General features: G+C 38.0%; 2 protein-coding genes and 1 long non-coding RNA gene across 13 annotated transcripts; 2 read left to right on the forward strand and 1 right to left on the reverse strand.

Annotated features, from left to right (window-relative positions):
• The first annotated feature begins 127 nt into the window (after positions 1-127).
• LOC107267397 (protein lgg-2) lies at positions 128-3,234 on the forward strand. Of its 2 annotated transcripts, none has more exons than XM_015739059.2 (4): positions 128-312; positions 725-887; positions 956-1,141; positions 1,234-3,234. In XM_015739059.2, exons 1-3 carry the CDS (start codon positions 270-272, stop codon positions 1,125-1,127), a joined length of 378 nt encoding a protein of 125 aa, XP_015594545.1. In that variant the 5' UTR covers positions 128-269; the 3' UTR covers positions 1,128-1,141; positions 1,234-3,234. The 2 variants fall into 2 exon arrangements, with proteins under 2 accessions (XP_015594545.1, XP_015594547.1); XM_015739061.2 differs by having other exon boundaries at positions 129-406.
• Positions 3,235-3,361: 127 nt separating this feature from the next.
• LOC107267393 (nuclear receptor subfamily 2 group C member 2) lies at positions 3,362-12,977 on the forward strand. Of its 9 annotated transcripts, XM_025084727.1 has the most exons (12): positions 5,640-5,849; positions 5,933-6,457; positions 6,534-6,829; positions 7,054-7,137; positions 7,236-7,329; positions 8,572-8,710; positions 9,160-9,315; positions 9,429-9,693; positions 9,816-10,078; positions 10,175-10,371; positions 10,466-10,743; positions 10,861-12,977. In XM_025084727.1, exons 5-12 carry the CDS (start codon positions 7,313-7,315, stop codon positions 11,118-11,120), a joined length of 1,575 nt encoding a protein of 524 aa, XP_024940495.1. In that variant the 5' UTR covers positions 5,640-5,849; positions 5,933-6,457; positions 6,534-6,829; positions 7,054-7,137; positions 7,236-7,312; the 3' UTR covers positions 11,121-12,977. The 9 variants fall into 9 exon arrangements, with proteins under 9 accessions (XP_024940496.1, XP_015594534.1, XP_024940495.1 ...); XM_025084728.1 differs by lacking the exons at positions 5,640-5,849; positions 5,933-6,457 and adding an exon at positions 3,362-3,793; XM_025084731.1 differs by lacking the exon at positions 7,236-7,329 and having other exon boundaries at positions 5,648-5,849.
• LOC107267398 lies at positions 3,427-5,021 on the reverse strand. Of its 2 annotated transcripts, none has more exons than XR_001537606.1 (2): positions 4,107-5,021; positions 3,427-3,977 (listed from the first exon to the last, which is right to left on the reverse strand). It is a non-coding gene; the product is annotated as an uncharacterized LOC107267398 (long non-coding RNA). The 2 variants fall into 2 exon arrangements; XR_001537605.1 differs by having other exon boundaries at positions 4,094-5,021.

Genomic DNA, 12,977 nt, shown 5'->3' on the forward strand with positions numbered 1-12,977 from the left:
ATAAATAAAGATGGCTTTACTTGGTTTGAAGAAAGGCCGCATTATTTTGTGTAGGCAGCACCGATCGGCTACGTTTGTGTGAAACATATGTTTATCGATTGTGCATAGTCCAAGCTAACGCAGTACAACCTGACGCTGGGGAAGCGTCACGTTGCCATTATTTTGAGCCGTCGGGATTATTCAGAAAGTCTCACAGTTGATATTCATCATTTGTCATCATTGAAATAAGTCGTAGTAGTTGATAGTCGTGTGAAACAGTAAATTCGAGAATGAGTTTAACACCGAAGACTTTTAAGGAAAAGCGTCCCCTTGGTGGGTAATAATAACGAAATATCATATTTATTTTGAGTTATTACTTGACATATATGAGGGATGCGAAATAATAAGTTTAAAAGGTTCTGGAGGGGTTAGTGAAACCTGATTAATAATATCTTCTATTCTTTCTAATCTTGTTCTCGTAATAAAATTATTGTTGCTCGTTGGAAGATCTCTTAGTTCTGTCTATTAGTTTATTACGTGTGGATTTTTATTTTTAGTTCCACTTTGACCTTCGATGAAGATTATATTATCTATAGTGGATTGAGATTCATTTGATGACGAATAGTCTACTACTTCAGAATTATTATTGAATTTTCTTATATTTGCGAGCAGTACTATCGAGGGAATAAAGTTTTAATTTAGTCAATGGATACTCCTTATTTGTTTCATGCTTTTAAAAATTCAGCACAGCGCATGGCAGATGTGGAATTAATAAGAGAACAATATCCAAATAAGATTCCTGTAATAGTTGAACGATATTATGGGGAGAAACAATTGCCACTGATGGACAAGTCTAAGTTTCTGATACCTGATCACTTGACAGTTGCGGAACTGATCAAAATCATTAGGTGAGATAGATTTAGTAATAACAACTATGCAGTAATAACAATGTATTTGTTTACTCTTAATAATTCAGACGCAGGCTACAGCTTCATCCGACCCAGGCCTTTTTTCTGTTGGTGAACCAAAGAAGTATGGCTAGTGGTAGTATGACTATGTCACAATTGTATCAAAGGGAAAAAGATCCTGATGGTTTTCTCTACATTGTGTTTGCTAGTCAAGAAGTGTTTGGCCATCAGAGTGCATAGATTTTTTGCTATAGGTGAGTGTCAAGTTAAATGAATGTTAGAGATTTTCCAGTGAACGACAAAGTTACAAGGATAAGAAACACTTAAGGGGCACTGTTACTTTCAGATATGTGTGATACAGTTACGATCAAATACTACTCTACGCCGGACATACTATTGAATCTTAGTAACATCATGGATTTGCTAATACATGAATTGTAGATACGACCATTAATGTCTATCTACCATTAATTAATCGTATATAACTTTAGTATACTATGAATATATAGTAATACCAAAATAATCGACGAATGAACAAGAAAAAACTGTTATGCATAAAATCCTTGTGGTGTTTTCGATATTCAATGTATGTAACATATATATCTTAGTATAAGTTACATAAAAAGATGGGTATGTTTACTAGAGATAGCATTCATATTAATTCACAAGTACTATTAACTTGTATTATTGATCTTATTGATAAACTGTTTGACTGGAGATGACATTTTTTATAATGATGAAAACAAGTGCAGTTTTCTTATTTTTATGAATATTAAAAATTATCTTGATGATATAGCACAATATTAGAAGGCTGATTGATCTTGGAATGCATTCTTGAACTTTTTGTCTTATTGTTAACAATGTTTCTTTATTGTTTTCATATCTATCTACGAGCCTTCATGAGGATGCAGGATACATTATTAAATAGTTTCATAAAAAATTATTAAAGTGTACAATAAAACTCAAGATCACAAAGTGCAATGTACAAAAGCTTTCTTCTATAAATCGGTCTCTGCAGTCATAATCGCCTGACAATTTAATGAAACACGCGCATTCTCTGAACAATAATTATCAAATCGTAAAAAACAACTCTAAATTATTTCCAATCTTCACATAAGTATTTAGCAAAAGTGTTCATGTATATATTCGTGAGCGTACCTATCGAAAGTACTTCAAATTCAATTGTAGTAGATAGGATTGATGTAATAACAAAAATCGATACGTGTCTATCAATATGATCTTTTTTAGACTAACAATCGTGTGATCATTTATGATTTTTTTTTTCAAAAGTTGAACGTGGAACTTCGCTACATAATATTAATCACAGTGATAGTGCCTTGTGTTACTGCTTGGTAGATATGTTGAAAAGAAATTGTTACAAAATGCACAATTCAACTTTAAATTTGTATTCTATTAATGCTCATGGTATTAAGAGGAGCGTAGAATGTCTTTCTAAAAATATCCAAGGATTCTCACATTTATTGGAATAAAAACTTCAAATTTGCAAAAGTATATAGATCAAATATTTATAAAAAATTCCTAAACTTTAACGGCAATATGTCACAACAAATAATTGAACATTTTATGTGGAACTGGATATACTAATCAAAGGTAATCTAATTGCACTTGTAATACTTTAGAAAGACAATCTCAGTCGACTAAATTATAACATTGTGATATCACATGACATCTCCGCATTAATAATCTAGATAGCCAATAACGCGATGTATTATAATTAATGAAATTATATTTACGTATTTTGTATTGATTAGAATGTGACGGAGTCAAATAGTTTTTCGGCAATTTTCAGCCTTGACATTATACTTGCTGCGCTTATTATAGAGATACTGATAATATCAGAGATTGTTTGACAAGAACTAGCATTGAAATTATTAATAGTGTTAAAAGATTAGGATTATGATACATGTTTTAAACACGTTACGTTTATATGAAACTTTCTTCTCGCAAGGAACGAATGAACAAATGCCGAATTTTTGTTAGTAGCTGGAAAATCATTACCATGCGTAAATTAGGTAAAGAATGTTTATTGCCATCTGAATGACATGCTGGCGAGAGCCTTTGTTAACTGAATAATCCATTTCACATTTAACAGTTACACAATGTCCTGCATCATAAATTAGTTTCTTTAAAATTCTTCTAGAATAATTAATGTAACGCTAATGCAGGCTATGTAATTGAAATATTGAAATGTGGGTTTTCAAATGCATTTTTGGAAAAGAAAAAGGGTATAGTAGACTAGATATACTTTCTCAATAGGTATATACCAGATCGGCTGTGTTCTACAGATATAACAATATTATTTACAATAAATTGAAACTTTTAAGATCTTCACGTCCATCTCATTAGCCCTGTAATTAAAAATTGTTAGGCTTATAATTTATTTTAATTCAGATTCCCCCATCTCTTCCAATGATAGAGGTCGCTCTCTTCGGACCTGTTTGAAAGATATTACCTCTGACGATATTACTTTAACCAAAATATTAATTGATATTTCCAGAGGTCAAGTTTCAGTTAATTGTTTTTTCATTCTTGTATGCTTTTTATATTTCTATGTGAAATCAAGTACAGTTTAAACAGTTTAGTTCCTCGATCGTCCATTCAAGTTGGCGCCACAGTCGAAATCGAACGACTCGCTCGACGTGGTTAATCTATATACATTAGGTTACTTCATGCTCGTAGATGCAATGTCGAGTGGGCAAGAAGGTGAACGGTGGGAACGGTGGGGCTGGGCGGTCAGCCAGGGGGGTAGGGGGCAATGGAAAGGTAAAGTAAAGGTTAGAAGAGGTTATGAACTCTAACCCGTAGATGGGTGGCGAAGTCTGGTAGCAGCTGTCAACTGGCCAAATGATGCGCGCTTGGATTCATCGTCGCATCCAGTGATAAAGGTAAGAGCTCGCCTGTCATCGTGCTTATCGCGAACTCAAGACCTTTTTGTTTTCGTGGCTTAAACGTTACGAAGTCGTTGCTTGCTGCGAACCTCTTGGGGCCAAGGTTCGCTCACAGAGAAGCGATCTGCGTGCACGCCCTGCTCGGTGCGTCATATCTTCGTCTCCGTAAATGGCCGAGAACCTATAAAACAATACAAAACTCTAGTACACTCGGGATGGTCTTAAACTCGAGAATAATATTCATCATTGTCAAATCTCAGCAGTGAAAAAAAAAAGAGCTCCATGTAATTTGCACACGTTTGTTTACAACCTGACGAAATCTCAGCGGCCCTCTCATGTTTTCTTAACCTATTTTACATCTACGTCTCAATTCATAGGCTCCTTAGTATTTTCATCCACGTACATGTACGAGTATATCCGACATTCTTTTGTTTTATTCAATCTGAAAAACACGATTTATCACATTATTAGCACGGACTTCACGGAAGGCGTTTTCTTATCGGGAATATAAACGTGTCTCTGTTAAAAATACGTGCAGCGTCTCTGGTATCGATGAAAAAGCCGCGACGAATGCTTTGTAAGTCAATGTATACGTAATATTTAAACGCACTGTAGCTCTCTCTCTCTATATATATATATCATTTACAAGCGTCTCGTGCGTCCAGTCTGACATCAATTTGTTTCGCCAGACACGATCGGCTATCATCGGTTAGCATCGTTGTTGATTTTACGAGTGAATAGAAAAAAATGGACAGTTAAGCATATTTGAAAACAAGTACAAGCGAATTCCTGTTTAATACTCTTTGAGTGTATATATTCATCATACGTAAAAGAATATCTTGAAATACGTGTCACCTGCTATGGTGCCATGCAACGGGTGCATAAAAAAAAAAGATGACAAATCCCTGCCGGTCTTTGGTGCATCGGGTGGCACAAAGATAAAAAAAATACTTGCTGGTTTCTCAGACAAATGAACACGGGAATAACCTTCAAACTCAGCAGTGATCTTTACCTGGCAGGTTTCTTTGCTAGCATCACCATATAATAGTTACGCATAATTACTTTTTCTATGACGATTTTTAGTGGATGCCGCAGTTACAAGAATTATTGAGACGTTATATAGGCTGAGTTAAAGGTTACGGTTCACAAGAATACATGGTTCTTCTAGACATTGAATCTCAGTTGAAATTTATTTTGTAAATGGTAGGTATAATAGGTTTTTTTTTTTTTTTTTTTTTTTTTTTTTTTTTTTTTTTTTTTTTTTTTTTTTTTCTGTAAAAAACTTAATCAGTTTTACGATTTAGTCGTTCGCATTGATATCCGCGTATAGGATCAAACGGTTGCGCATGCGCATTGCGCACTTGTCTTCAAAAACAGCGAAACATTGTCGTTAAAATGAAAATAAATTCTTGCCACGATATCGATGTCCTCGCTCTTTATCGATAAGAATTCGCGCCGATTGTTGTCTATCGCGTACCGCAAAATGCATACGTAAAAAGAAGTGAACGCGTGCTCGAAATCCTTGTTGAAGTTCGATGACTAATTCGACGTCAAAGGTCGAACAGAATGTCGATTAATGGCGTCGCACTGATTGCCGAGAAGCAAGAATCGTAACACGTGGCGGTTACTCATGGTATTTACGATGCCCTGGGACAGTCGAGCGTATAATTAATATCAATATTTACGAGGGTTTATCTGCAATTATATATATAGAGAGCCTATATCGGCGTTGGCGTCTATATTCAGAAAGACACAAACTCCCAATTAAACCTAGGCCTTCTCGACGTTCACTTGGACTAAATGAAAATCATTGAAGATATATCACACTTTAAATCGAGCGAAGGTACTTATTAACCACATCCCTGCCGGAGGACCCCACGCGTCCCACAGTCTTCATTTGCCGAGTCATAACTCTTTGGAGGACACAGGCTTCTTCTTTTCACGAGTAAGAATCTTCGTGTACCTGGCGATAGGCACAAGCGCTCACGTACCAAAGAATGCAAATCAGGCGTTGGCATGAAATGTTTGTCTATCTAAAATCTCCAAGGGACTGGTACGTTGTAGAATATTAAAAGTATTATAAACTTAATGATTAAGGTTACGAAATTCTTCAAAACTAATATCCCGTCTCTTCAGTAAATCCACGAGGCGGGAGGCCAACGAGCCATAAGTCGTAAACCATCTCGTGACATAACCTACAAACGTCTTAGGGCCACCACTCCGGCCTGCGCTAGCGTGAAGAACTCAGGTATAGGAAGAGCAGGCAAGCGGCGCGAGAATGCACCTGGTCGTTCTCGTAGCACTAAGAGAGTGACCTGCCAACCTGCCAGTGCAGAGAACGGCCAATCGGATTGGCTCGGTTGTTACTGTCTCTGTGTTCACCTGTGCAAGGTTGCTTTTAAACTCTCAGCTTTCGGTCGAGTTCAAATACGTAACCGACTGGTAGTCTGCTACCATTAGGACGCGTCTACGACACACACATATATATCTACAAGAAGATTGATTCTACCTCTGATAGAATAGTGTCCTCGAGGAAGCTGAATGTCAACTACAGAATTTTTTTAACTCATTGAAATTCTCAATGTTTTCCTCTACTGTTTAGTGGATTGATGTGAAAATAGGAATAAAATCATAGGATCCTTAAAAAAAAATAGAACAATGGTACGAATTTTCTAGTTTATTAATATTTTCATTTTTCTTTTTCTTTTTCATGCTCTATTTTATTTCTCTTTCGTAGCTGTATGCGATAACGCGCTGTGGAATTCACTGTGAACTTGATGCTCGTGGATAATAATCTTTCACACAATCTCTTCCGTATTGTAAGACACACGGAAATTGACGAGGCGCAGATTCGTCTGTTCCACGAAAGTGAGAGGGACGCTTTTCGAAGTTACACTCCCGGCCGATCGAAAACGTCGCACGAAATGGCTACCTCGGTACACTTTCAACTCACGGTGACCTTTCCTGGCTACGCCGTACAGTCGCCGGTAAGCGGTCGGCCCGTCTACACTGGACGGTGGAAGTGACCGCCAGGTGCTTTTTTCTTTTTTCATTTTTCATTTTCAAGTCATTCTGAGATATCAAACCAGTAACAGATCATGGGACACAATACTTTCTTTTGAAGCAATGCTTGAAATAATTTATCAAATTTTTCCTCTTGCATCACAACGCGTCTGGATACAGTTGAGTGCGTTAGAAGTTTTTTTTTTGATCAACCACCACTGGCATTATCTTACTACACTGTTGCTCCAATCCAGTGAGGTGCCTTACTACTAGACAGAATTTCTCCACAATCGATAAAGCATCAGGTGACACGACTCTTTGGATATTTCTTTAACAAGGTAAGGACCTAAGTTGTGAGGAGTAGACAAATTTTGACAATAAAATTCTTTAAGCTCACTGTCAGTATCTTTTCTTAACTGTAACTGAATTGTAATAGGGGCATCCGTTCAAGGTGGCTCCAAAGTATCTCGATACGTTACTGGCCCAGTAGAGTGGCTGTTGGTAGTTGAACTGATGGAGTCCGGGCACAGGTAAATGGACCACACGCTCTATGACAGGTAGAATATAGCGAGGAGCATGGGGTATCGGCATGCAGAGGCACACATACCGCATAGGAACAGAAGAGCCTCCGACTACGGGAGCATCTCTTTCACTTCTTAAAATGCCGGTAGGAGGGAAAGACAGGGCAGCAGGATGAGGGCAAACGCTCTAGTTTTCATTCTTAGGACACCACTTGCTCAGCAGCATCAGCTACAACCGAGTGACCGTTCGAGCATCGTACTTTTATCATAGACCCTGCTGGTTCTCAAGCTTATCATCAGTTTCTTTCGTGTGTTCGCAATCGTTTAGTGCTACAAAATGATATCGTCGAGATCTTATACCAGAGACTTCATTCACGTAACACGCTTCAGTACTCTGGAAAGAATACGTCGCTCGTGTAATATTACAGCTATAACCAAGAAAGTTCAGCACGCAGAAGCTCGAGCGTAATAACGTATCGATCGTCGAAAGAGAAATTTGCCTTGTGACTTATTAGAAAAATTCTTAAAGCCACCAGTAAAACCTGCGTCGCCGTGTTAAGTCGTTCGGGATCTAGGATAACAGGAAGCGCAACGACGTCAACATTAAATTCTTCTCTCATCTCTGTGAAAAATATTTTTTAATGCTTTCTACAAGAATTTAGTGAACTGTCGCGTTTACTTGTTCATGGATGAGACTTTTACTATTATTATTAAGATTGACAATTATTGTGGAGTTTTTGACGTTAATTGTAACACCGAACAATCCCATGCATGATCTATGACACTGTTATAGTGACCAGGTATAGTTTATATCTGGATAACATTTAGATGTCAGTCGAGTCATTTAACAAGTATTACGTCATTGTTAACTCTGGCGTTTGTCATTTTCTATAGGTCATTATATTCGTCTCGTTATTTTTAATGGGTCTTAGCGATTAGCCTTCAATGGTTTTTGTCGACTGTGGTAAATGAAACGTGATCAATGAAAATTTCATCTAGAGGAAAATACAAGGAGGCACTTTATGATCCGAGTTACTTTTTAAGACTGGCGCGTCGATTATTTTTATCAGATTGACGTCTGATATCTCTTGAGATATTTAATTAAAGCTCATAATTGAATCTGTATTAAATATCCACCGTGATACAATTTTTACTGTATGAATTTGATTTACCTTACAGAATCTTTATAGATCTTGACATCGAGTACGATTAATTTGTGTGTATTACATACTTTTCTTTTGTGACTTTCAGAGACATGGACAAAGATCATAGAGAGCAGCGCGATCACGAAAATTTGAATGAGAACGAGGGAGATCACACGGTGGGAATGGATTTTCGCGGTTTGCCACATCATCCTGGCATGGATCACAGTGGAGATGCGGAGATAGAGGTAAATTGCATTTCTTGTGCATTAAGGTTTACTCGTCTGCCGTCCCGTCACAATAGTGCAGCACTACGTTTTATGCAGAACAAATTTTATTGGAAGATGATACAAGGGATCAAGGTCACGCTTCATCAAGGTTATTTAGATTGGACATAAATTGAATTGACTTGGCGTCGTTCAAATAGTCATATATGCTTCTTAGTTTTGTCCCTTACTTTTTCTTTCTTCTGCAAAACGTATTTTACGTGTCGTGACACAGCTTTTAGTGAGCGCAAAGACGTATTTCAAGGACCTTGGCTGGCACGATATTCGAGAGTGATTATCGCTCAGGGTGTGATCCGGCTGTAGCATAGAGAAGCAAGCAGGAGAGGACGAGAAGGCTTGGCTCAAGAATTATTTATTAGCCATTACCGAGAATATCTGTTGCATTATGCAATCTGGTGTATTGATTTCAGAGAGACATGGATAGAGACCAAAATGATCACGTGGACAGTCTTCACGACGTCAAGACGGAGCATCAGCTTGGTCGTGATTTTCGAAATTTGGCAAACTTTCCAGGAATGGTTCATCTGCACAGCGGTATAGAGCATCTTAGCGATGTTGACGTCGAGGTAATGCACAGTAGTCCGTTAGATGGTTAATTAATTATTTAGAGTATCTACTGAACATCTTCTCTGATCGTTTGGCTCGTTGTCTTGAGATTCTTTTTCTTATATTCATTCAGGTTAAACTAGGCAGGGACGTACGTGGCTCACTGGGACTGGGTCTGTCCTTGGAATTATGTGTGGTCTGCGGTGATCGTGCCAGTGGAAGGCATTATGGTGCAATTAGCTGCGAGGGATGTAAAGGCTTCTTCAAACGTAGTATCCGGAAGCAGCTGGGATATCAGTGCAGGGGTAGCAAGACCTGCGAGGTTACCAAGCATCATCGCAATCGTTGCCAGTACTGTCGACTTCAGAAGTGCCTGGCGATGGGTATGCGCAGTGACTGTAAGTTCACTGAATTCATGGTAAAAGGGTTCTCGGTAAGCGAGGACATACCGAGACCTTATGTATTAACAAAGAGAGCTATTGCATCCCATAGTTTGTGGGTTGTAATAAACATAAGCAAGCTTGGGGTGTTGCAGCGGTTCAGCACGAGCGTAAACCAGTCCTGGGGGATTCAGGTGGTACCAAGGTTGGAAGTCGTGGCACCAGAGTCAAGCCAGAGCCACAGCAGTCCACGCCGGAGATACCGCCAGCCTGGGAACAACCTGAGAGTCCCAGTATGGAGGACCAAAGTAGCGACAGCGACCTAAGTGACCCTTTGACCCTAGCAAGAGAACGTTTGCTCATCTCACATGCTTTGGACAGTATGGCTAAACTCATTGGTGATGTACGTTGTTAACTGATTAATGCGTATAGCACAGTAAAGAAGTATTTGCATGATCGGGACAATTGAGTCTATGGATTATTTATGTTTCTTTACTAGAGCGTCAACGGCTCCGGAGAACCGGAGGAAGAATGGACTGGTCAATTGCTATTCGAAAGGCACACGTTGTTCGAGTTGAGGGCGCCTAGTCCAGCACCTGCATACTTGTCTATACATTATATTTGTGAAAGTGCCGCCAGGCTCTTGTTCTTATCCGTACATTGGGCCCGAGGAATTCCTGCGTTCCAGGCATTGCCGTAAGTAGATCAATAACGAGACTGCAGATCGCTCGACTATCTTTGGATATTATTTTCATTAATAGAAACAATACTCGTCATTTTGTGTTTGCAGTTCAGAAGTGCAAACCACCCTAGTTCGTAGTTCCTGGGGTCAGCTTTTTACATTAGGTCTCGCGCAGTGCGCGTACACCTTGTCACTACCTAGTATTTTAACTTCGATAATAAATCACCTTCAAGCCAGTATCGCACAGGAAAAGATCACTGCTAGCAAAGTCAAATCGGTCACGGAACACATATGCCGATTACAGGACTGCGTTAGTTCACTTCATAAACTTCAAGTCGATGCTGCCGAGTATGCATACCTCAAGGCTTTGACTCTCTTCAGTGCAGGTTCGATATTTCTTTATATAGATCCATTGACAATTGGTCTTTGCTTTCATGAACTTCGTGTGTCGAGATCGATTTGCATTGTTTTGTCTTATTAGCAAGATTTTTCTATACCGACAGATAATGTACTGGCCGGAGTGTGGCGGAAAAAGGTTGAAGTTCTACAAGACGCGGCGTGGAATGAATTGCAGCAGCGTGTCGGCTCTGACAGACTTCCGCGTCTTTTGCTAAGGCTTGCGCCATTGCGTTCGATCAATCCTCGTGTCCTGGAGGACCTCTTCTTCGCAGGCCTTATCGGCAGGGTAAGCGTAGGGAGTGTCGTGCCTTACATTCTTACCATGCAAGACTGCAAAACCGAACCTGAGACTCAGATGGGGTGACAAATGCTATACGTACATTGCAAGTTATAACCTAAGAGTGCAATGTATGAAGAACAGCGTTGGATGTTGATTAATATTTTCATTGAGATATCATTGACTGTTACGCGATGATCTAGAATGTTCGTTGGTATTTCATTTTCTTGTGACAGAAGTTGCGCTGAATGGAGTTTTCATTCTTACGACTATCCAACTCTCTTCTCTGTTACTCTCTTAGGACTTATATTACAGTGCTTCTCGAGAATGGACGTAGCCACGAGTTATCCCGAAGGTCGAAAGGGGAATGTATTCTTAGGAAATACAATATACGCAAAAAGGGTAATACTTGTGATAAATCGTTGTAAACTTTTAAACTTGTTATTCGGGAAGCCTTGATATATACATGTAAGGGTGTCAAACACTTCTTTTCTTTTCTTTGGGACAGTAAAGTGTCGCGTCAAAGATTCTAGTTATCTATGAAGCGTCGAGTACGGGTGGTTGACGTGGTGGTATTGACTTTTCACGAAATTAGCGAGAAGTTTTTGTGTAACTTTTCCTTTTCTTTCTTTCTTTCTTTCTTTCTTCTCTTTCTCTCTTTGATATTTGGTATTACTTAAATGTGAACGGTGCGACAAGTATTTTTTTTTGTTTTGTCGGACACCCGCTGGTTTTCAACTTGTTCGGACGTGACAATATAAAATGTATTTTTCTGTGAGAAGCGTGAATACTTAATGTAGATTAGAAGATTTTAATCGTTGTACATGCGTATACTTAACTAAATGTATATTTCATATTTTATTGTTAATTGTAGTTATTAATAATTATACGATAATAATTGTTGCGAAATGGCGTCAACTGTACACTCTGGTACTTTGTATAGGTATACTTTGAAAAGGATAATTTCTGGATAGCTAAGTGGAAGATATTATTTTATCCGGTGCGCAGAATTTCTGTTTCTTTTTTTTTGGGATACAATGTTTCATGTCGAATTACGATGGTTGATCTCTGTACAATATATTTTCACAATTCTGAATCAACGTATCTGAAATGCAAGCTACTTAATAAATTTTTTTTAATTTCGCGAACCAACAAAATGTATCTGCCACCTGCGCGTTATTACTAAAAAAAAGTTTCTTTAAATTTGTTAATTAAGTGTAACCTGATAAAAGCGAAAGAGATAATCAATCGGTCACCGAATCACAATAAAATCTGTTTAAAGCAGAGAAAAGATTTCTATCGAGATAACAACGCATAATGTAAAAATAACGAAGATAGTTTCTCATGAGTATCGCGAAATGAATATATCCTCTATTTTTGAGCTGTTGTTAAAGAATTTGTTGGCCAAATTTCAAATTTAGAGACGCGATTGTAAGGTATTTACGCTTAAGCCTTCAAAAAAAAACCGAGACAATCTCACACGCACATTTATATGAGCTCTTAGATATCATTGAATAATAGAAGAAAAAAACATGTATGTCAAATCAAAATGGCTGCGTGACCTTAGTTACAGCTGTGCCAATGGAAAATTCTAGTTCCAATATTTACTCTTGTATATCATAGCTAATGATTGTTGCTTGGAAAAAGAACTGATTCTCCTCAAGGATACAAACAAACAATTCAGACTCCAACAATCTAACAGTTCACTATTCAATGTGCTCGTGTCGACGTTTGATATTGTCATTGTCAATTGACACCGACAGATATAAATAGAAATATGAATTAAGTACGAAATACCTAATGACAGGTATTTATCCAAGGGAAAACTGCAATGTACATAACAAAATGTGCCTATATAAAAACAAAATATTTATATTGATAATAATTTTATAATTATTATTATACTAGTATCGACAAGTAAATAAAGTCTGAGAATATGAAAAA

Source organism: Cephus cinctus, unplaced genomic scaffold (genome assembly GCF_000341935.2).
Source record: "Cephus cinctus unplaced genomic scaffold, Ccin1 Ccin1_scaffold0401, whole genome shotgun sequence".
NCBI classification, from domain to species: domain Eukaryota; kingdom Metazoa; phylum Arthropoda; class Insecta; order Hymenoptera; family Cephidae; genus Cephus; species Cephus cinctus.